The sequence below is a fragment of the Zea mays genome, chromosome 10 (assembly GCF_902167145.1).
Source record: "Zea mays cultivar B73 chromosome 10, Zm-B73-REFERENCE-NAM-5.0, whole genome shotgun sequence".
Classification (NCBI taxonomy): domain Eukaryota; kingdom Viridiplantae; phylum Streptophyta; class Magnoliopsida; order Poales; family Poaceae; genus Zea; species Zea mays.
In genome coordinates this window covers 140,556,216-140,577,925 of record NC_050105.1, presented here as the reverse complement: position 1 = coordinate 140,577,925, position 21,710 = coordinate 140,556,216, and the positions used below count along the sequence as shown (strand labels likewise).

The 21,710-nt window shown below is 48.3% G+C and overlaps 1 protein-coding gene across 1 annotated transcript in view; it reads right to left on the bottom strand.

Annotated features, from left to right (window-relative positions):
• LOC103641981 (uncharacterized) overlaps positions 1–15,072 on the bottom strand; it is a 92,837-nt gene extending 77,765 nt beyond the window's left edge. The window contains exons 1-8 of the mRNA XM_008665285.3: positions 14,817–15,072; positions 13,298–13,347; positions 13,029–13,128; positions 12,789–12,896; positions 11,942–12,058; positions 11,605–11,755; positions 11,119–11,366; positions 10,497–10,682 (exon numbers count right to left, since the gene is read on the bottom strand). Of these exons, the coding sequence (XP_008663507.2) occupies positions 10,497–10,682; positions 11,119–11,366; positions 11,605–11,755; positions 11,942–12,058; positions 12,789–12,896; positions 13,029–13,128; positions 13,298–13,347; positions 14,817–14,882 (1,026 nt within the window). The 5' untranslated portion in view covers positions 14,883–15,072. The remainder of the gene's footprint in view (positions 1–10,496; positions 10,683–11,118; positions 11,367–11,604; positions 11,756–11,941; positions 12,059–12,788; positions 12,897–13,028; positions 13,129–13,297; positions 13,348–14,816) is intronic.
• Between the last annotated feature and the right edge of the window lie 6,638 nt (positions 15,073–21,710).

Sequence of the window (21,710 nt, the reverse complement as noted above, 5' to 3'; positions counted from 1 at the left end):
AAAACAGTAAAATAGAGCTTTTGGTTTGTCAAAACTCTTTTATTGTCTCTCTTGTCAAAAGTTGGCTTCTTGTGGGGGAGAAGTATTGATTATGGGAAAAAGGGGGAGTTTTTGAAATATTGAATCAATTCCTCTTGGAATGACCCTCTTTATGTCTTAACATGTGTGTTTGACTTAGAGATAGAAATTTGAGTTTGATTTGCAAAAACAAACCAAGTGGTGGCAAAGAGTGATCCATATATGTCAAATTTGAATCAAAACAATTTGAGTTCTTATTTGAATTGATTTTGTACTTGTTCTACTAGCTTTATGTTGTGTTGGCATAAATCACCAAAAAGGGGGAGATTGAAAGGGAAATGTGCCCTTGGGCCATTTCTAAGTATTTTGGTGATTTAGTGTCCAACACAAGTGCCTAATTGTAAAAAGGTGGACAAAGTACAAATCAAGGATAAAGGTATGTTTCTCAGACTTAGTACATTGTTTTATGGACTAATGTATTGTGTCTAAGTGCTGGAAACAGAAAAAATCGAGTTGGAGAAGAGATGGCTCGAGCAGCCAAAGTCTGCTCAGTCTGGGTGCACCGGACTGTCCGGTGGTGCACCGGACAGTGTCCGGTGCGCCAGGCTGGCTCGAGGGAAAAGGCTGCTCTCGGGACTTCGATGGCGATGTACGGCTATAATTCACCGGACTGTCCGGTGGGCCGTTCACAGGCGAACTCGTCGCTCTCGGGAATTCATCGTCGACGTACGGCTATAATTCACCGGACTGTCCGGTGAGCCAACGGTCGGCAGGGCCAACGGTCGGCCGCGCGATCTGCGCGGGACACGTGGCCGAGCCAACGGCTAGAAGGGGGCAACGGTCTGTCCGGTGCGCCAACGGGCCAACGGTCGACTGTGCCATTTATGGAAGGAAATCGGGCACCGGACTGTCCGGTGCGCCAGTCGACAGAAGGCAAGATCAGCCTTCCTAGATTGCTCTCAACGGCTCCTAGCTGCCTTGGGGCTATAAAAGGGACCCCTAGGCGCATGGAGGAGAACAACAAGCATTCCTACAACATTCCTAAGCACCAAGACATCGATTTCGCACATTCGTTTCATTGTGATAGCATATAGAGCTCTAGTGGAGTTGTGAACTCATTGAGTTGTGTTGCGAGCTCTTGTTGCGACTTGTGTGTGTGTTGACACTCTGATTCTTGTGTCTTGTGTGCGTTGCTAATCCCTCCCTTGCTCCGTGTTCTTTGTGAATTTCAAGTGTAAGGGTGAGAGGCTCCAAGTTGTGGAGATTCCTCGCAAACAGGATTGAGAAAAAGCAAGCAAAACACCGTGGTATTCAAGTGGGTCTTTGGACCGCTTGAGAGGGGTTGATTGCAACCCTCGTCCGTTGGGACGCCACAACGTGGAGTAGGCAAGCGTTGGTCTTGGCCGAACCACGGGATAATGAAAGGGAAATGTGCCCTTGGGCCATTTCTAAGTATTTTGGTGATTAAGTGTCAACACAAGTGCTTAGATGTGAACCAATGCCCATGAATGAACAAAGTGCAAATCTACAACAAAGGTATGTTTCTAAGTCTTAGTACATTGGTTATGTGTACTAATATATTTGTCTAAGTGTTAGAAACAGATAGAAGAAGATAAGAGAAGACTTGGCTGTGTACAGCCAAGGGACTGTTTCGGTCTGGGGCACCGGACTGTCCGGTGGTGCACCGGACAGTGTCCGGTGCGCCAGGCTCCCTCGGCCGAAGAGCCCGCTCTCGGGAATTTGCTGACGGCGTACGGCTAAAATTCACCGGACTGTCCGGTGTGCACCGGACTGTCCGGTGAGCCAACGGTCGGCCGAGCCAACGGTCGGCCGCGGAATCTGCGCGCGACACGTGGTCTGGCCAACGGTCGGAAGGAAGCACCGGACTGTCCGGTGTGCACCGGACTGTCCGGTGTGCACCGGACTGTCCGGTGCGCCAGATCTGCAACGGTCGGCAACGGTCGGCTGTGCTGTTTAAGGAAATAAATCGGGCACCGGACAGTGTCCGGTGTGCACCGGACTGTCCGGTGCGCCCGATGACAGAAGGCAAGGATGGCCTTCCAGTTTTGTTCTCAACGGCTCCTAGCTGCCTTGGGGCTATAAAAGGGGCCCCTAGGCGCATGGAGGAAGACACCCAAGCAACTCTTGAGCATTCTTGATCATCCACACTCAGTCTTTGCGCATCCATTTGTGATTCTAAGTGATTCGAGCTCTGTTCTTGTGAGAAACTGTGAGATAGTCTTTGAGCTCGAATCTTGGCCGTGTGTGTGCGCGTTTCGCTGTGGATTTGTGTGTGTTGCTTCCCTCCCTTACTCCGTGCTTCTTTGTGAATCTTAAGTGTAAGGGCGAGAGACTCCAATTTGTGGAGATTCCTCGCAAGTGGGATAAAGATAAGCAAGGCAAAATACTGTGGTATTCAAGTGGGTCTTTGGACCGCTTGAGAGGGGTTGATTGCAACCCTCGTCCGTTGGGACGCCACAACGTGGAGTAGGCAAGTTTTGTACTTGGCCGAACCACGGGATAAATCACCGTGTCTCCTCTGTGTTGAATTCTCTGTGATTGTCGTATTGTGCAAGATCTTCTCTTTAGCCACTTGGCAATTATTGTGCTAACCCCTAACAAGTTTTTGTGGCTATAAGTTAAGTTTTTACAGGATCACCTATTCACCCCCCCCCCCTCTAGGTGCTCTCAGATAACCACTGTGCCATCTCTGTGATTGATCCTTGTTGGTTATTGTGTTTTGTTGAGGATTCCTCTTTAGTCACTTGGCAATTATTGTGCTAACTATTAACCAAGTTTTGTGGCTTAAGTTTTCATAACTCACAATATCACCTATTCACCCCCCCCCCCCTCTAGGTGCTCTCACTTATGGAGGCCAGAAACAAGCATAAAGGAAACAATCCATGCACAGCTAAAAGATACAACTTATCTTAGACAATGGTACTGGGAGCAGCTAAAAAGGAAAGACCCTTAGCTCCTGCAACCATCCATTTCTCCTTTTCCTCAGCAGTGGCCTCTAAGATCGTAGTGATATTGGGGGGATCTCGTCAAGCACCACTCTGTTTCTGAACTTCCAGATCATCCAAGCTCCTAGAATCAAAAGGGAGAGGCGCAAACGTGCAAATAAAAGGGTGAAGGCACAAATGAAGCCTCTACTAGGATTCAAACTCGAGGCTTCTGGCTCTGGTACCATGTTAGAGTGGACGCACTAACCAGTTCAACCCAAAAGCTTAAGATGTTAGTAGAAGATAGGCAATCCACTTATACACTTCAACATAGAGTGTACTGATGTTGCTAAAGGAACAATCCATCTAGACGGGGCTCGATAGCGATGTCTAGGAAGTAGTGCAGCTGGCATAGATCCTTCATAGAAAATTCATGCTGCAATGTAAATATAATGTGATGCAAGAGAGCTAGACTGGAGACAGTGAGGACAATGTCATCAACATACAAGAGTAGGTACACCGTATCACTATCGCTCTGGTAAATGAGCAACGGGGTATTGGACTTGGCCTCAAAGAAACCCAAAAGAGCAAGTAAGGAGCAAACCGATTGTACCATACACGGCCTGTTTCAAACCATAGAGTGAGTTGTTGAGTTTGTAGAATGTCAGGATGAGTGGAATCCACAAAACTAGTGGGTTGGCACCATTTTAGTTCGAGTGCCATGGAGAAACGCGTTCTTGACGTCCAACCGATGGACCCGGTCAAGAATGTGACTGGTACAGGGACAAAACGGTGTGGATAGTAGCCAACTTCATTACGGGACTGAAAGACTCATCATACTCAACAATAGGACACTGAACGAACCCCTAGAGAACCCATCAAACCTTGTATGTATCCACATAGCCATCAGCTTCTGCTTGTGTCGCCAAACCACCTGTTAGTCAGCACATTGCTACTAGGAAGGAACGACACCAAGTCCTAGGTCTAGTTGGCTAGCAGGGCTTCATACTCTTCATCCATAGCCCAATGCTAGTTAGAGTCAGCGAGGGAGTGATGAATGGAAGACAAAATGCGAGAGGCTAACAGAGAGCGTGAAGGGCACGAGGCATTGTGGGGGTGGTCTGAGGGGACACTAGAGCCACCAAAGGTGGGCATCGCAAAGAGAGGTAGCTACAGTGGGCACGATGGTGGACCACCCATGGATGTGTCGGGCCACATGGAGATGTGGCCATTCCACGGGTTGTAGAGTGACATCCAGGGAGTGTCACCCTTCCCACCACCACCACAACCACCACCACCGCAGCCACCCCTCTGCAGGCGACAGCCACCACTGCCTCCGAAGCCAAAGGTGGTAGAAGGCCGCAGTGTCCCAACACCGATGGAGTAGGCGATCGCGAGGACAAACCCTCGAAAGTTGGAGTAGTTTTGCATGTAGATGACCCTCAAAGCTGGAGCTGTAGAGGGTCATGGCGGTGCCGGAGCAGACATGAGCCTCCTTGGTGATCTCCTCAAGGATGAGATTATTGTGAACCTTGTGGAAAGAGAGGAACAGGACAGATCACGCGATCTTGGTATGCAGGTGATCGTAGCGCCCATTAAGGCCCCGTAGAAGGTTGAGGACGAGCGTGTGTTTGGAAACGGGTTCGTCAATGTGGGAAACCCTAACCCTAACTGGGTTCAGAATGCATATATATAAGCTGAGTAATTGGGCCAAGCCTATTACACTGAGGGTATGCAAGTAATTACACTGGGACTAGCCCTAAAACCCTAACAGTACTCTAACACCCCCCCTCGCAGTCTCAACTCTATCATGTACAGATGCTGAGACTGAATCGAAAGTCATCGAAGACACTTGACGACAGCCCATTGGTGAAGATGTCGGCGAACTGCGGCGTGGCGGGGACACTAAGAACAAGAACGTCACCGCCGACGACCGCTCGCGGACAAAGTGCAGGTCGATCTCCACGTGCTTTGTGCGCTGATGCTGCACGGGATTGGTGGATAGGTAGACCGCACTGACGTTATCGCAATAGACGAGCCTGGCGCGCTGGAGGGCGTTGTGGAGCTCATGGAGAAGCTGGCGCAGCCAGGAGGCCTCTGCCATGTCGTTGGCCACAGCATGGTACTCGGCCTCTGCGATGGAGCGGGAGACAACGGGTTGCCGCTTGGCGGCCTAGGAGACGAGGTTGGCGCCCAAGAAACACAGCATAACCAGAAGTGGACCGACGCGTGTTGGGACAGCTAGCCCAGTCAACGTCAGTGCAGACCAAGAGCTCCGACGTCAGGGAGGACCACAGTAGAAGGTCGTAGTCGAGGGAGTCATAGAGGTAGCGCATGATCCGCTTGAGAGCGGTGAGATGGGGCTCCCGCTGGGTGTGCATATGTAGGCACACCTGCTAGACGACGTAGACGATGTCGGGTCTGGAGAAGGTCAGGTACTGGAGCGCGCCAGTGAGGCTCCGGCAGGACGTCGTGTCAGCGATCGGGGGCCCGACGTCCTCAGAGAGCTTCATCTGAGTGTCGACAGGTGTGGAGCAGGGCTTGCAGTCGAACATGCCAGCCCGCTCCAGGATGTCGATGGTGCACTGGCGCTGGTGGAGGAAGAGACCATGTGGCCGGCGCTCGGCGGTGATGCCGAGGAAGTGATGGAGGGGCCCCAGGTCCTTCATCAAGAACTCCCGTTGAAGGGTGACGATCGTGCGCTGTAGGAGGTCGACGGTGGATGCTGTGAGCACAATGTCGTCGACGTAGAGCAGCAGGTAAACGATTTTGTCACCACGCCGAAAGATGAATAGGGACGTGTCCGACTTGGCCTCGACCAAGCCGATGGAGGCCAAGTAGAAGGTGAAGCAACTGTACCAAGCATGCGGCGCCTGCTTGAGGCTGTACAGGGAGCGGTTCAGCCGGCAGACTAGATCCGGGCGAGCGGCGTCGACGAAGACGATGGGCTGGCTGCAGTAGATAGTCTCTGTCTGAGTGTCGTGGAGGAAGGCATTCTTGACGTCGAGCTAATGGATCGCCCAATCTCGGGAGAGGGCAAGGGAGAGAACAGCTCGAACGGTGGCGAACTTGACGACGGGGCTGAAGGTCTCGTCGTAGTCCACTCCGGAGCACTGGGTGAAGCCCCGGAGGACCCAACGGGCCTTGTAGCGGTCGAGGGAGCCATCCGAGGTCAGCTTGTGGCGAAAGAGCCACTTGTCGGTGACCACGTTGGTGCAAGGTGGACACAGCACCAGGTCCTAGGCGTGGTTGCCAGCAGGGCCGCGTACTCCTCCATAGCGTGACGCCAGTGAGGGTCTGCAAGGGCAACGCGAACGGAGGAGGGGGCCGAGGAGGCGCCCGGAGGGGTGGCGGTCGTGTCAGCCGCCAGTCGACGGGGCAGAGAATGCCGACTGCGCGGCGAGTTACCATCAGGTGGTCGTGCCCGGGGTCGCGGTGGATGGTAAAAACCGTATGGTACACAGGAGGCTTGGTGCGGGCCGACAGGGCCTTGGGAGCTAAGGGCAGGGCCCGCTCGCAGCGATGGTAGACAAGGGTGAGGTCGGCGAAGTGAGCACGCTCGTCGACGGAGCCGGGGCAACGAGAGTCGAGGGAGTGGCCTGCCCGCGGCGATGGTAGACGAGGGCAGGGTCGGCGAAGCGGGCCGCCCTCGTCGAAGGGGTTGCACATGGCGCAGGAGGGGTCGACGTGGCTGCGCATGGCGCGGGTGTGGTCGATGGGGCCGCGCGTGGCGCAGGCTAGGTCGACGGTGCCACGCATGGCGTAGGGCCGCGCGTGGTGCAGGTAGGGCCGCACGAGATGTTGGAGGAGGCGCGAGCGGAGGCGTCGAGGCTGCGCGTGGCACGGGTAGAGGCACGGACGGAGGCGGGGGAGTCGCGCATGGCATGGGCAACGGCGCAAGGCGGGCGCCTAGGGTGGAGAGGGAACCGGATCAGTGGGTGGGGAGGAGCCAGCAAGGGGAAACACATTTTTGTCAAAAACAACGTGACAAGAGATGATGTTGTGGGAGACGAGGTCAAGACAGTGATACCCCTTATGGTCAAGGGAGTAACCAAGTAAGAGGCAGCGAGTGGAGCGAGGAGATAACTTATGAGGAGCGGTGGCGGAAGCGTTGGGATAGCAGGCACAGCCGAACACAAAGGTGGTCGTAAGAGGGGGTTGTGTCGTACAAGGCGAAGTGGGGAGTGGGTGGTTCGCCGCCTTCGAGGGGAGGCGGTTGAGGAGATGTGTGGCGGTGTTCAGGGCCTCTGTCCAGTAGCTGGGAGGGAGAGACACCTGAAAAAGGAGGCAGCGGATATGTTGGTGGTGGTGCGAATGATGCATTCAGCTCGGCCGTTCTAGGGAGAGGTGTAGGGGCACGAGAGGCACAACTGGACGTTGTGGGTGAGGAAGGAGCGAGAGGCGTTGTTGTCAAACTCGTGGCCTCACACTGGAGGGCACGAGCCAGGCGATGGAACTGGATGGAGACCCAGGCGAAGAAGTGGGTGAGGGTGGTGAACATGTTGGACTTCGGCCAAAGTGGAAAAGTCCAAAGAAAATGACAGAAGTCGTCCAGAATGACCAAGTAGTATTTGTAACTAGAGAGGTTGAGGACAGGAGAAGTCCAGAGATCACAATGGACAAGATCATAGGCCTGAGCAGCCCTGGACGTGGAAGTAGAAAAAGGAAGACGAGAGTGGCGGCCGAGCTGACAAGCATGATAGAGGCGCTCAAAGGAACCCCGGGTATAGGAGATATCTGAGCGGCTGGAAAGTTGGGACATCACGTCAGGTCCAGGGTGCCCGAGACGACGATGCCAAATGGTGGAGGTGATGGTAGTAGCAAGAGCATGGGGGGAGGCTACGCTGGTGGGGGAAGTGGAGGGCAAGTGAATAGAGTAGAGGGGGCCGGAGCTATCACAACGGGCGAGCACGGTATGCATGGGAAGGTGGTGTATGGTGAGCCCCCATGAATCGAACTCCATAGAACAGTGGTTGTCACTAATGAAGCGACGAACCGAGAGAAGGGGATGGGTCAGATTGGGAGCAACAAGGACGTCGTTAAGGTAGAATGGTCCTAGAAGAACCGATGCACCTACTGTGGTGACTGGGACGGTGGAACCATTCCCCATGACGATAAAGGGAAGATGTGAGGGGTGTGGAGGATGGTGGTGGGATAGTGAGATAGTGGTACGAGTGGTATGGGAAGAGGCTCCGGAGTCGACCACCCAATTAGTGGGAGAGGGAGGGGATGTCGAAGGCACAGGGTGCGTGGAGAGGGCCAGGGGAGGTGCTCCGACAAGGCCACTAGGAGGGGAGGGGGACAATGGAGGCTCGATTGCCAGGGAGGTAATCATAGCACGAAGGAAAACAGTAGGTCCGGGTACGTGACAGCCGGCCTGAGGGTGGAGCTCGACGTAGTCACATAGAACAGGGTTCATGGCCTGGTCGAAGGACACAAAAATACACCGGATAAGGTGGTCGTCGTGAAGGAGGACGTGCACAACGACCATGGCGAAAAAGGGAGCAATAGAGGGCGCGCCAAGGGAGGTACTGCTGTATAGGGAAGCAGCAGGGTCGGGAAGAGCGACGATGGCCGCCGAGGAGGGCGAGGGGAGCACCGGTGTGGGGCCCATTACCAAGAATGAAGGGGGCACGGCGACGAAAGGAGTCGGCGTGGGCCAGGTGGCGGTGCAGAGCCACTGAAGGGGAGACAGGGGAGTATGTCAGGGCGGCACGAGGCGCGCCGAGACCGAGTCCAATACTGGCAGCCACGCCCGTGTCGAGGAGGGCAGGGATGGTGATGGGGCGCAGACCAGGGTGAGCGTGGGCGAGGTCAGCCGAGCCGGGCTCCGACGTAGGTTGGGATGAGGGGAGAGTAGAGGCCGGCGTCCTAGGGCCTTGGCGGCCGAGTGGGGAGGGCGCGGTGAGGTGAGGACCACCGGCGAGGTGGCAGGGCGAACGTCACCAGCGACGAGGAAGGAGTTGGGAGGTCGGGATCCGGTGGCTGGGCGCTGTGTTGCTCCAGCGACAGGCGGCGCGAAAGCAAGGGCCAGGCTAGGGCGCGTCGGTGGGGAGGGAGGGGCACGCGTCGTCGGAGCTGCATAGGGCGGGGCAGCACGGGGCTCGGAGGGGCGCTGGCAGACGGGGCAGGGGCGCGCCGGAAAGGGGCGCCGGCAGCGGGCGCAACTGTGTTGTCGATGGGAACAACGCAGAGGGGCTCTGGCGGCTGGGGTCCACGGCTGGGGGGCAGCGGACGGGCTGGGGCCGACGGCGGTTGTGGGAGATGAACGTTGGTAGACAGGCAGGGGCCGACGGACTGGCGCGCCTGCTAGAGCTAGGGTGCCGGCGAACGGGCAGGGGCGCGCCGGAAAGGGGCGCCGGCGGCAGGCGCGGCTGCGGGTGCCGACGGGAGTGGGACATGGATGCCGACAACTGGTTGTGGGAGCAAGCGGCAGCTGTTGGTGCGAAGAGGAGAGAAGAAAAAAACCATGCCTCTATACCATGTGGGAAACCCTAACCCTAACTAAGTTGGGGGTGCATATATATAAGCTGAGTAATTGGATCAAGCCCATTACAATGAGGTTATGCAAGTAATTACACTAGGACTAGCCCCGAAACCCTAACAGTACTCTAACAGTCAAGATAACAAAGAGAGTCAATCATGCACTTCATCTAGCAACAGTACTCACTAACGGAGAGATCACCCTAGATGAAGGTCTGAAAGGCGGTGTAAAGGTGGAGAGCATGGGCTTCATTGTTGTCAAGGACTTGCTGCTCAATAACCTAGGCCTAGCGAGCAATGCACCACTCTCGTGAACAACATCCTAGAGCTCGATGGTGATTGTGCCGAGGATCCAAAAGAAGACCACATTGACCATCTGGCGCCAAGATGGGACACTGGGGCACACGATGTCAGTGAGGATGTGGTTGTAACCCTATAGGGTGAAAAGTACAAGGTCACGCTAGTGGACGTAAGCGGAGAAGGTTGGATCGAGGAGGACGAGAACTAAGGACCACATGTTCTAAACACCTGTCGCTTAAGCATGGAGGTTGGCAATGACAGCAGCCTTGTACGTCGAAGGGGTCTCAACCTCCTAGTACCCAAGGGGGTATGTGGCGGTAGGACCTCTGAGGTAGCACTCAGCCTCCGCAAGCTGGCGAACGAGTGTGTCGGGTGGTGGTGTGCTCTTGCTCCTAGACGAGAGAGCAATCGCCCGCTCACACTCTCGTTCAGTAGCTACTGCAGCCTTAGCGGCTACCAAGGGCCACGATGAGTGTGAAGCGGGTTGCAACCACCTCATGGGGAAGAGGGAGGCCTATAGTGTCGAAACCAGATAATAGGGTTGTAGGCATGGCGTTCGAGAAGTGGGGAGGGACCGGGATGGTGTTGGCAGCAGTAGTCTCAAGAAAAAAAGAGAGGCTAGAGAAACATGGTAGAAGGAACTGAAATACATAAATACTCAAGACAATCGCATAAATACTCAAATCTAACAAATAAATATTCTAATTAGCAGCAAGCTTGATCATGAAAAATGAATTAGCAGAAAAGGACCTGAACCGAGTCATGAGGGCTCTTGCCATTTTTGTTCATGTTCGACTTATTATCTGAATTCCTCAATGGCTTTGCTTGCAAGGGGGAAGCAGTTCTTCCTCGTGTTCTGTATAACAAACCCCATAGCAGAAAAGCGCATAATAGTGCAAGGTAAATAACCACTAGTGAGAAGTCCAAGCATTTGGCCTGTAGATAAGAAATGAATATAAGTTAAGGGACACACCACACAGTTAAGAAAGCATCCAAAAGATTGCTAAATAATGGACAAAATTGTGAACCCATAGAATTGATGTTTTAATTTATATGTTGGGAAAGTTTCTTAGCACCTATATAAGTGATACATACTTCATAGAGATTTAATGAAGACATTTGTTTGTCACAGGTAAACTTAGTTGTATATCAAGTACATGATCCAAGCATATGCGCACATGCATGGAGAATAGCTCATCTGAATCTAATATGTTGTTCAACTATGACAGCACATGATCTGTGCCATTTTCTAATGCATTTATTATTACGGTATCTCTAAACTGTTACGATAAATATAGAACTTAGTACACTAGACCCAATCCTTCTATAATTTCATCATACATATAGATTCAGGTAACAAGATATTGCCTACCTTTAAAGATCCCATTTTAACTGAACAGGCGGTTTCTGTATTCAGCTGAGGCAGCAAGGATCCCGCGCAAACAGAAGAAGAAGGGCAATCACCACATGAACAACCCAAAGAAGGGTCGCCGCAAGAATAAATTGTAGAATTTAGAGGCTTCACACCAGATGAATCACTAAAATCCGATCCAAATGTTATCAAATAAGGTGACCCTGGCTCATTAAGGTTTGCTTGTCGCCCAATAAATGCCAACCAATCTTTAGATGCCAAGAATTACACAAGTCAGTCAGACGAGATTAGAATGAGACGAAGTAACCAATGCATTCAAAATTGCATAGTCTTCTATCCAGTCTGGCACTAAAATGCTTAATAACATCAACTGGAAACATGAATTTGGATGCACATCAAGATGGGGCACAGGAATCATAATTGCCATTAAATTTGATACCCAGCAGCAGAAAAGGGTTTTTTTATCAGGCAGGCTTTTCATTTTACCTTTGTAAGTTTTAGCACCAGCACCGATAAAATCCATTGCACGGGTGTTCAGAGTGCCAAACTTAACATCCTTGCATGAGTTATATAGCTCTTCACCGTAGTTAGTAGTTACATAGTAATCTATGCCATCAACAGTCATAGTGCTATTAATCTGCAAAAGAGACAAAAATGCACCTGTAAAAGTTGAACATACAAAGTATTTACGAATGTGTTTTCATAGTGAGCTAGCAGTTTAAGCAAATAAATGACAACATATGGTTGCACAAAACTTTATGAAATGGGGCTGGTACAATCTAAGAAATTTTATGGTGGCGATGTAGATGGATTAAGAAAAGACCTGCTTTACTGAAGTCACATTAATGAAGAGGCTTTGGTTTGGAGAACAAGACATCTCACAGAAGAGATTCAAGAAATTCCTCAAGCATGCTGGGCATCCAACAAGAAACGGAACGGCCTGAAAAATGTTGACATTTTCAGACCACGGAGTGAGGTTTTGTATTGAACATACATCTAGAGTAGAAGTCACCAAGGAGCCACTAGATCACTTGGCGTGCAAAAAAATAATCAAGACATTTGACTAAGAGAAACTCATTGTGGATATATTCAAATTTCATTGAACTTGTAGAGAAAAAGGCTTGTGACTGTACAATAAAATAGGCATCAATTCACATTTAATATAAAATAGTATACTGAAAAATGCAACCAAACAGCTGCAGCACTGTCTATTAGGAAATACAGTGCAAATGTTATGACAAAGACCAGCAACAAACAAATAATCAACAATTAGGTAAATGTATTTGTTGACAGAGGCTCTACATGATGGTAGATAGAAGTATGCATTAGCACCAAAGGAGTGGAGGATATAACCTATGAAGCAAACATGAACCTCATGTAAAATAAAAGGGAACTTGTCACTAACAAAATAAGAAGGTTCAGGTTAGCTGGTTACAGATTCACCAAACATTTCTTCTTGAAAAAACAAAATATATATACATATATATATTCATACACTGCAAAGACAACTTTACTGAAGATTAACTGCGATCAGTGAATGATAAGCACTCATTAATGTGCCTTTTCTGGTTGATAATTTGACCTATATCAAACATAAGTGGTATTACCACATTGGTTTGCTTATTAAAAGTGCATGGTCCATGTACATCTTCAGCAATCAGCACATTTACCTGTTGGACTTGTTGGTGTAATGTGTCAAACTGATCTACAGTACAACAGACATCGCCAGTGATTGTTGGGCACAAACTTTGGATCCTTGAAGAAAACAATGTGTCTGGCTGGAAAAACAATAAAACACTTGCTAAACAGGCCACATTTGAATAATCATAAATATTTTTCAAAGATATAGGGTTTCTTTAACTATGTTATATTCAAATCAAGGTCCAAGGATCATATTGTCAGTTTGTCACCTTAACAGCTTTGGTTGCATTTGCACAGTTTAAGACCTTCCCGTCACTTCGTTGTGCACAAATGCCGTACATGGAACAGTAACCTTCTGCTGGTACAACCCTACAAAAGCAAAATGGTAAGATAGATGACCACCAAGGGCTCCAGGAATATGGAACACCAAGTATAGGCATGTAAAATAGTAAAATACAGCAGCATATTCTAGAAGCAATCAAGCATATGTTAGACTTCTGACCTACAATCAGTATAACACAGGTCACTGACAAGTTACCTTGAGCCATTGGATTGCTGCGCACTGATCGGGAACAGTAGATAACTGATCTGCACCATAGTAAAAATAAGTTAGATGTTATTTAGACCACCCGAATCACAGTGAAGTTCGACCATATCAACACGCTTGTACAATGTACTTTTATCTATATGATAGCCTACTTACACACTATACATGATCCAAATTAAATATTGTTTTCGCTCCATATACACATAACGGAAAAGTAAAGTGATATCTTAGGTATCAGCATAGTTTACCCTTATTAACTGCATACTCTCTCTTTCACCCCTGTAAATAAATAGAAACTACTAGCAGTGTTTGCAGGAAAATACATGGGATGTGATTGGGTGATATTGTTATGGTTTCAAATCCTCAGGGGGGAGTATGATCATAATTTAATCCACATACTTCAGAAATATAGTCTAGAAATCAATTTGCATAGCTAAAATTAAAAGGTCAATGCAGACACCGCCAAGTCAGCAGAAACTATAACCTAGCAAATTCTGAATAGCTTGCAATTGGAATACAGTTGTTGGCTTATTGGCCACATGAATGCAATTAATTCTCAAGGTCGAAATGCGGAAAACATGTGGAAACAGATTAATTATACAATGGAAGTTCCATGTGAAACCTGCAAAAGAGATAGTTCAACTAAGGAACATCACGACACGAATTGCAAAGTGTCGAGGTTCCAATCCTGTACAAGGACAATTACAGCAACAAATTACATTACATCTCATAACAAGAATCGAAGTTGACCATCCAACTTTAAAGAAGCAGATTCCCTTCAAATCAATATGTGATAAAAGGGGGAAAATCAGAAGAAGAAAAATTACAACAAACCCGTAAGATATATCCTGATAGCATGCATTTCAAAGCAAAAATAAAACAAAAACGGAGAGTTATGACGAAGGAGGCAAGCATAGCTTACTATAACCCAAACAGTGAAACAAAAAAAATTAACCAACTATGCCGAACTAAATTCCGTCGGCTTCAACTAAAATCGAACTAAATTGTTGACCCAACCGAGGAAAATAACTCCAACACCAATGAGGCAAAAATTATACGACATCGATCCCCGAAACTAAAACCCCCATACATACATGTCAGTTACTGGTAGTATAAACTGGTCTGACTATACTTGTACAAGGCATTCCCATCTCATCAGATACTCTTCCAAGTTCGGATGTTCCAACTCGAGAGATTTTGATAATTGACATTCAATTCGCCAACCTTTGACACTGTCAGAAAAGGCAAACACAATGCAATGTTCCAACCAAAATTGCATCTAACTCATGCAGCCATGCAAAAAATAGGAAGGAATGCGAGATTGGCAACCCAATAGAGGGTTATGTGGGCTCAGAACCCAAAGCATGACCAAAACCTCGTCCCAAAACACCGGCCACTCGGAGCGGCGGCCGCAGCCACGGCCGCTGCGGAGGGACCCGACGACACTCATGCGCCACGGCGCCAATAGCACACTACAAAACCCGTCGAGAATCGTGAGCTTGGGACTCACCTGCATCAGAGCGATCGCCGCAGCGGCGAAGGTGACAAACCCGCGCCGGCGCCCGACGGTGACCATCCTGTCTCCGGTTCGTCCTCGATATCTCGCGGCAGCGCTAAATGCCGAAGCGGAGGGAGGCGACGCGGGAGGGGCACCCGCACAGCACAGACTAGCGTGTGGGGACTGGGGAGGTGTGGACTTTTTTTTTGGAAGGAACCTCCCTGCTGAACTTATAACGGCGGGTGAAGGCAGCCCACGAATTCGCGTGGCGCCGGAGGAGACAGCTGCAGAAAAGGGCGTTTTCTGGCCAGTTACTCGATGATGATGAAGCATATCGTCAGACCCGGGTGTCAGCCAGCGGCTAGCGATGGGCTGGCATCCCGTATGGGAGATGAGAATGTGGTGGGACCAGACCAACCGCTTGCGGATTTTGCTCCTGGAGTGGACTGGTGGGTGGCACGGGCGAACTACCAGTATCCTGTATCCAGTAGCCAGTACTGCTACTACGGATACGTGATGCTTTCAGATGAATTGTTCCCTCGTTGAAGTTTGTATGTAATATTATAATTATATCTCTGTCCAGACTCCAGAAGATGGCGAATTGTATCTTACAAAAAAAAATCCTGGAGTTTGACTAAAATTAATGGGGCTGCTGATTTTTTAATGATTTGAACCGCTGCTGTGGTGGATTTGCTACAATCTATTTAATATATGAGAACTAATTACTAGCTAGCTACAGATTAAATAAAATTAGATCTACTATTAGTATTAAGGGTGTTTGGAACGACTCTAGGTTACAGCTCCAGTGTAAAATTGTTGTTTATAATATTAATTTAAATAGTTCTTAAAAAATTTTATTCTAAATAATAAACGAAATAATTTATCTAAATATCTTTCCTTCTCTTGTCAGTGTGCAGACCACCATAATTGGTCTCCAACCCCTGCGCACCATCCTCCCATGTTGGTTGCCCCGTGGCTGCCACGGCAGGCCACCAAGGCCCTCAAACCATTACCATCGTCATCTTCGACGCCTTTTACAACCTCCGACAGTACAAGTATTTATACAAAAGTAATTGTTTAGAAAAGGAATAGACAATATTTTCACATGAAAGTTAACAAAGTTAGAGGTCGAAACTAACGACAGTGTTATATAGAAAACCAAATTTATATCTAGTGTCAAATAAAGAAGATCTGTATTTAAGGATCATTTCAAACAAGGAATATCTGTGGTGTGTAGGCCACGAGTGGCTACCAGATTATGTAAAGCAACTTATCAGTGTGGAAAAGAATGACTAAAGATGAGATAAAATAATGAGTCGTGCCCGTGCCACTGCCGTTTGAGCAAAATCGTGCAAATCGACTGCGGAAGGCAGAATTTATGTCGCCGCTTGCCTACGTACTGCTTACCCAAACAGACGTCAACCAGGTGTAATGATAGTTTTCGCCCCACCGAGCCTGTGGGCATCGCTTTCATATCAACCAGATCCATCATACATGATACATCCACCTCCACGGTACGGTGGTGGAGGACCTCAAGTACCGGGGCGGCGCCTTGCTTGCTCCGTGTTTTCTAGAAGGCTATCTGTCGATAACCTCGTATGTCCATCTGTACTAACAACGTCACGGGCAGCCAGTGCTCGGAAAAGGGAAAGAGAGAATGCTCCACTCCTCACGATTGGCGGCATCTTTTTTGGCTGAAGTTGGACCGGTGTTCTTTTCCCCCTGGTGCGGCACTCTAGCGTTAGCGTGGAATGTGGACCTGAAGAGCACGCCGGCGCCAGAGCGGTTGATGAAAGAAATTTTTGTGCAACAGAGATTTCTTGGCGGGTTGCAACCTATACTGTTTGAACCGTAAAAGAGCCGGCGGACGATCCGGCCCTGAGGCCGGACGGTCCGCGGTCCGGACAGTCCGCGCCTGTGGGCCGGACGGTCCGCGCGTGCGCAGAACAGATTAGGGTTCCGAGTTTTGTGCTACAGTTGTTAGCTAGATTCGCGGAATTAGCTCGGAATCAGTTGTGTAAAGGGTCCAGCCCCCCTCCTCTATAAATAGAGAGGTCTACGGCCGATTTGTAATCAACAATCGAATCAATACAATATCTATTTCGCATTTTATCCTAGGAGTAGTTCTAGTCTAGTTTAGGTTTAGCCTCTCGATCCCCAAATTCTTCGTCTCTCTTCGACTCTACGTCGATTAGAGGAGTCTAGGTCGGTCGGCCCGGGCCTAGACACCACCTAGGATCTTTACTCCCCGACGGGGTCCCTCCCGGGAGCGAGATCCAGGCGCCGTCGGCGATCTTCCGCCGCCCCTGCGTACGCGCGGACCGTCCGGCCGTCAGGCAGGGAACCCGGGCTCCTGCACCAGGTCGCGGACCGTCCGGCCCCAGGCCGCGGACCGTCCGCCCCTGACCAGAGAGCACCCCGCCTCGCACCAGGCCGCGGACCGTCCGGCCCCCGCGCGCGGACCGTCCGCCCCTGTGCAGAGAGCACTGCCGCTGGTTCTCTTGAGTAATTGGCGCCTCCAAAAAGGCGTCAACATACTTTTTGGCGACTCCGCTGGGGAAAGCATATTTAGACCTATCAAATCGGCCCTCAATGGCCGGTTCAAGGGATAGCTCTGATATTTCCCCAAGCAACATCATAGAGCCGACTTGGGACACATTGCCGGCTAACGAGCAGCTCCAGTTCGAGGAGCACAAGGAGCGGATGATCCAGGAGGCGAAAGCAAAGTTCTTGGCCAACTTCAAAGTGGATAGGAACAACAAGGTCGTCCGACATCGGGCGACGGATCCGGCTTCGCTCCAACCCACGCCAGATATCCCCAATGTAAGTAATACCAACGATCTGCAATCTCTTAGAAATTATGTAGAAGATCAGCGTGAACAAATGCAGAACATCATAGGGGGTATGCAAAGCGATCTTAAGAGACTAGTACGTGCATTTGATAAATCTAGTATCGCCAATTTTCCTTCGCACGAGGTTGAGTTAGGAGGTAACACGCGTAACACATCGGCTACAGGTTGTCACGACCAGTCACAACCCCTTTATGGGATGCCGATGGACACGTACCCTGAGCAACCGCAAATCGGCAGCAAATCAGCCGATCTGCACATGCCCGGACCGTCCGCACGTGAGCGCGGACCGTCCGGACCAACAACAGTCGGGCCTATTTTTAATGAGTTACCTAGTGAAAGTCGCCTAGAGGGGGGGTGGATAGGCGAAACCTGAAAATTAAAACTTTATCCCCCAACTAGATCCTTTGATTAGTGGTTAGAACAAGATGAACAATTATCGGAGTATAAAAACTAAGTTCTTGCTAGTAAAGAGTATAGCTTTCAAATAATGCGGAAGTGATAAATCAATACAACTAATAGTTCTATGATAACAAAGCAAGAAAGCTTAGATGAAAAAGAGCACTAACTCAAATTCTTTTCTTGCGGAGTGTTGCTTCACTTGAATAAGATTTTAACTTGAAGCAACACCAAATGATATGAGCAAAGAATAATGCAAGAGAACTTAGAGTAAGAGAAAGCAAACAAATCACAAGCAAAAGCACAATGAGCACGGGTGATTTGTTTTACCGAGGTTCGGCCCTCGAAGGCCTAGTCCCCGTTGAGGAGTCCACTTAAGGACGGGTCTTTTTCAACCCTTTCCCTCTCTCTCCCGATCACACAAGGATCGGCGAGCTCTTCTTCTTCTCAAGGATCACTCTCGATCCCACAAGGACCACCACAATCTTTGGTGTCTCTTGCTAGCTTTTACAAGCCTCCAACACTTTGGAGGAAGTTCGAATGGGAGTCAAAAACTCCACGCGCAAATGAACACAAAGATGTAGCACACACTATCTCTCAATGAATCTCACAAGGCGCTAGGGCTAAACTCAATTGAGTAGCTCTCAATTGCTTGCTCTCTCTTTTGTGGCACTTGTGTTGGTTGTAGTAGTCTAAATCTTGTGTATAGGATGGATCAATGAATATAGGTGGTTGGGAGGGCTTGAGTATGTCAACTAGATGACTTGGAATGTTGCTTGGACTCCCCCTTCTTGAAGTGGCCGGTTGGGGTGGTATTTATAGCCACCATCCAAAAACTAGTCGTTGATGAAGTCTGCTGGCGATGGGTGCACCGGACAGTCCGGTGCACACCGGACATGTCCGGTGCCCCAGCCACGTCATCCTAGCCGTTGAGATTGGAGCTGGTCGACCGTTGGAGGCTTTGTCCTCATGTGGCACCGGTCAGTCCGGTGCACACCGGACAGTCCGGTGCCTCTCTGATCCTCTGCTCTGACTTCTGCCGCGTGTACTGTTCTGCACTGTTTACTGTCAGAGTCGACCGTTGGGCGCAGATGACCGTTGCTCCGCTGGCACACCGGACAGTCCGGTGCACACCGGACAGTCCGGTGAATTTTAGCGGAGCAGTCTTCGTGAAATCCCGAGGCTGCCGAGTTCCTGAGGCCGCGTTCCGTCGGAGCACCGGACACTGTCCGGTGTACACCGGACAGTCCGGTGAATTATAGCGCGCCGGCCCTGGACTCTCCCGAAGGTGGCGAGTTTGAGTCTGAGTTCCCTGGTGCACCGGACAGGTACTGTTCACTGTCCGGTGGCACACCGGACAGTCCGGTGCGCCAGACCAGGGGTGCCTTCGGTTGCCCCTTTGCTCCTTTCTCTTGACTCTTGTCTTGTTCTTTTTATTGGTTTTATGTTGAATCTTTGGCACCTGTAGAACATATAATCTAGAGCAAACTAATTAGTCCAATTGTTTGTGTTGGACATTCAATCACCAAAATCATTTAGGAAAAGGTTTAAAGCCTATTTCCCTTTCAATCTCCCCCTTTTTGGTGATTGATGCCAACACAAACCAAAGCAAATATATAAGAGAATAATTGAACTAGTTTGCATAGAATAGGTGCAAAGATCGCTTGGAATTTAAACCAATATTGATTTCATAAGATATGCATGAATGGTTCTTTCTTTATCTAGCATTTTGGACCACGCTTGCACCACATGTTTTGTTTTTGCAAAAACTTTTGTAAATCTTTTCAAAGTTCTTTTTGCAAATAGTCAAAGGTAAATGAATAAGAGTTTACAAAGCATTTTCAAGTTTTGAAATTTTCTCCCCCTGTTTCAAATGCTTTCCCTTTGATTTCAACAAAAACTCCCCCTAAAAGAGATCCACCTCTTAGTGTTCAAGAGGGTTTTGATATACCATTTTTGAGATACTACTTTCTTCCCCTTTTTGAACACAATAGGAATACCAAATGATAAATACTTTTGGAAAGCACTAAGTTTTTGAATTTGGTGGTGGTGGTGCGGTCCTTTTGCTTTGGGCTCATTTCTCCCCCTTTTTGGCATGAATCGCCAAAAACGGAATCATTAGAGCCCTTGAATTGCTATCTTCCCCTTTGGGCATAAATAAATGAGTTAAGATTATACCAAAGGCGAGGTTCGGTCTTTTAGCTTTGGGCTCTTACTCTCTTCCAGAGACGAAGTCCTTTTCTTTGATGCTCATTTCTCCTCCAAAGAATAGGGAGTTGCTTGGAGTGATGGCGAAGTATGATTTACGGAGTGGAAGCCTTTGTTTTCGCCGAAGACTCCATTTCCCTTTCAATCTATGACTTAGCATAGTAATATACTTGGAAACATATTAGTCGTAGTCATGGTACGGGAATAATAGGATATATGCATTTGTACCAAAATGAAAGAGATATGATCAAGAGATATGTCAATTAAGCATGATCATAGTTCTATATAATATAGATTTCTCCCCCTCAATATGTGCCTTGAGAGGAATACATATTTTGGCCTTAAATGCCAAGTGCACATAATTAGGTTAATGAGAACAAGTCTATATCATAGAGAAAGTGAAGTGCATTGTGTCATAGTATATGAGTGATGCTCAAGACAGTTTATGCACTTATGAAAGCATGTTGCAAACAATTTAAGCATTTTCCTCTAAGGATTTCAAAGAGACTTAAGGACCATCCACCTTTGGAACAAAGGTAGCTTATCCTCGTTACAAGGTTAAGCTTTAAGCTCTTTGACAATAGAATCACTTCATCTAGCAAAGATGCAATAATGCATGAGTGAAATTTTAAGAGGTTAAGCTAGATATGAAGCAGGGATAAATGCAAAGGACATGCTTTCTCTTCCTTATATATAAGATATGCAAAGAATGCTTATAAGAGGAAGATTTAGGTACAAGTTTAAATAAAAGGAAGTGGTTTTACCCTTTTGTACCTTCTCATAGAGATGCTCTCTTCATTGTGCTTTGTCCTTAGTCTTAGTTGCTTAAGACCTATACTCAATGACAATATATGGAAATACTTTGCACAAGAGAGAGTTCTACAACTAGTGATCTTTTTCAAGTTATTGTTAGCATATATCAAATAGATCACAAGTTGCATAAATGAATCATGAATTCTCCTTTTTTTTAGTGCATATCAAGATAGATGTCAATTAAAATTACCAATTACCAATTGAAATCAAATTGAATTTACATGAGGCACTAGGAAACATAAGTGACACTCGAAGTTGTTTAATGATCAACCAATATGCGATCAAGAAAACAACAAAGGCATTAAATTTTCAATCAATCTTAAAAATAGGAGAATCCAATAAGCATGCTACTTTTAGAAATGAAAGCAACAAACCTTGATAAAAGCGACATTACTTTAACAAGTTTGATTGATGTGTAGTAGCATACTATATGAGAAACACTATTCTCATGCAAGAGACTATATGAAACTATTAAGATAAAGCAATAGTCTCAACATAATCAAAATATAAGAATGGACTCCCCCTAAAGATATGCATCAAGTAATTGAAAGAATTGATGCATTCACTTTTAAGGACATAAAGGGAGAAGCATTATACATTTTGATCAAGGCTCATAAATTCAGCAATAAACAACTTA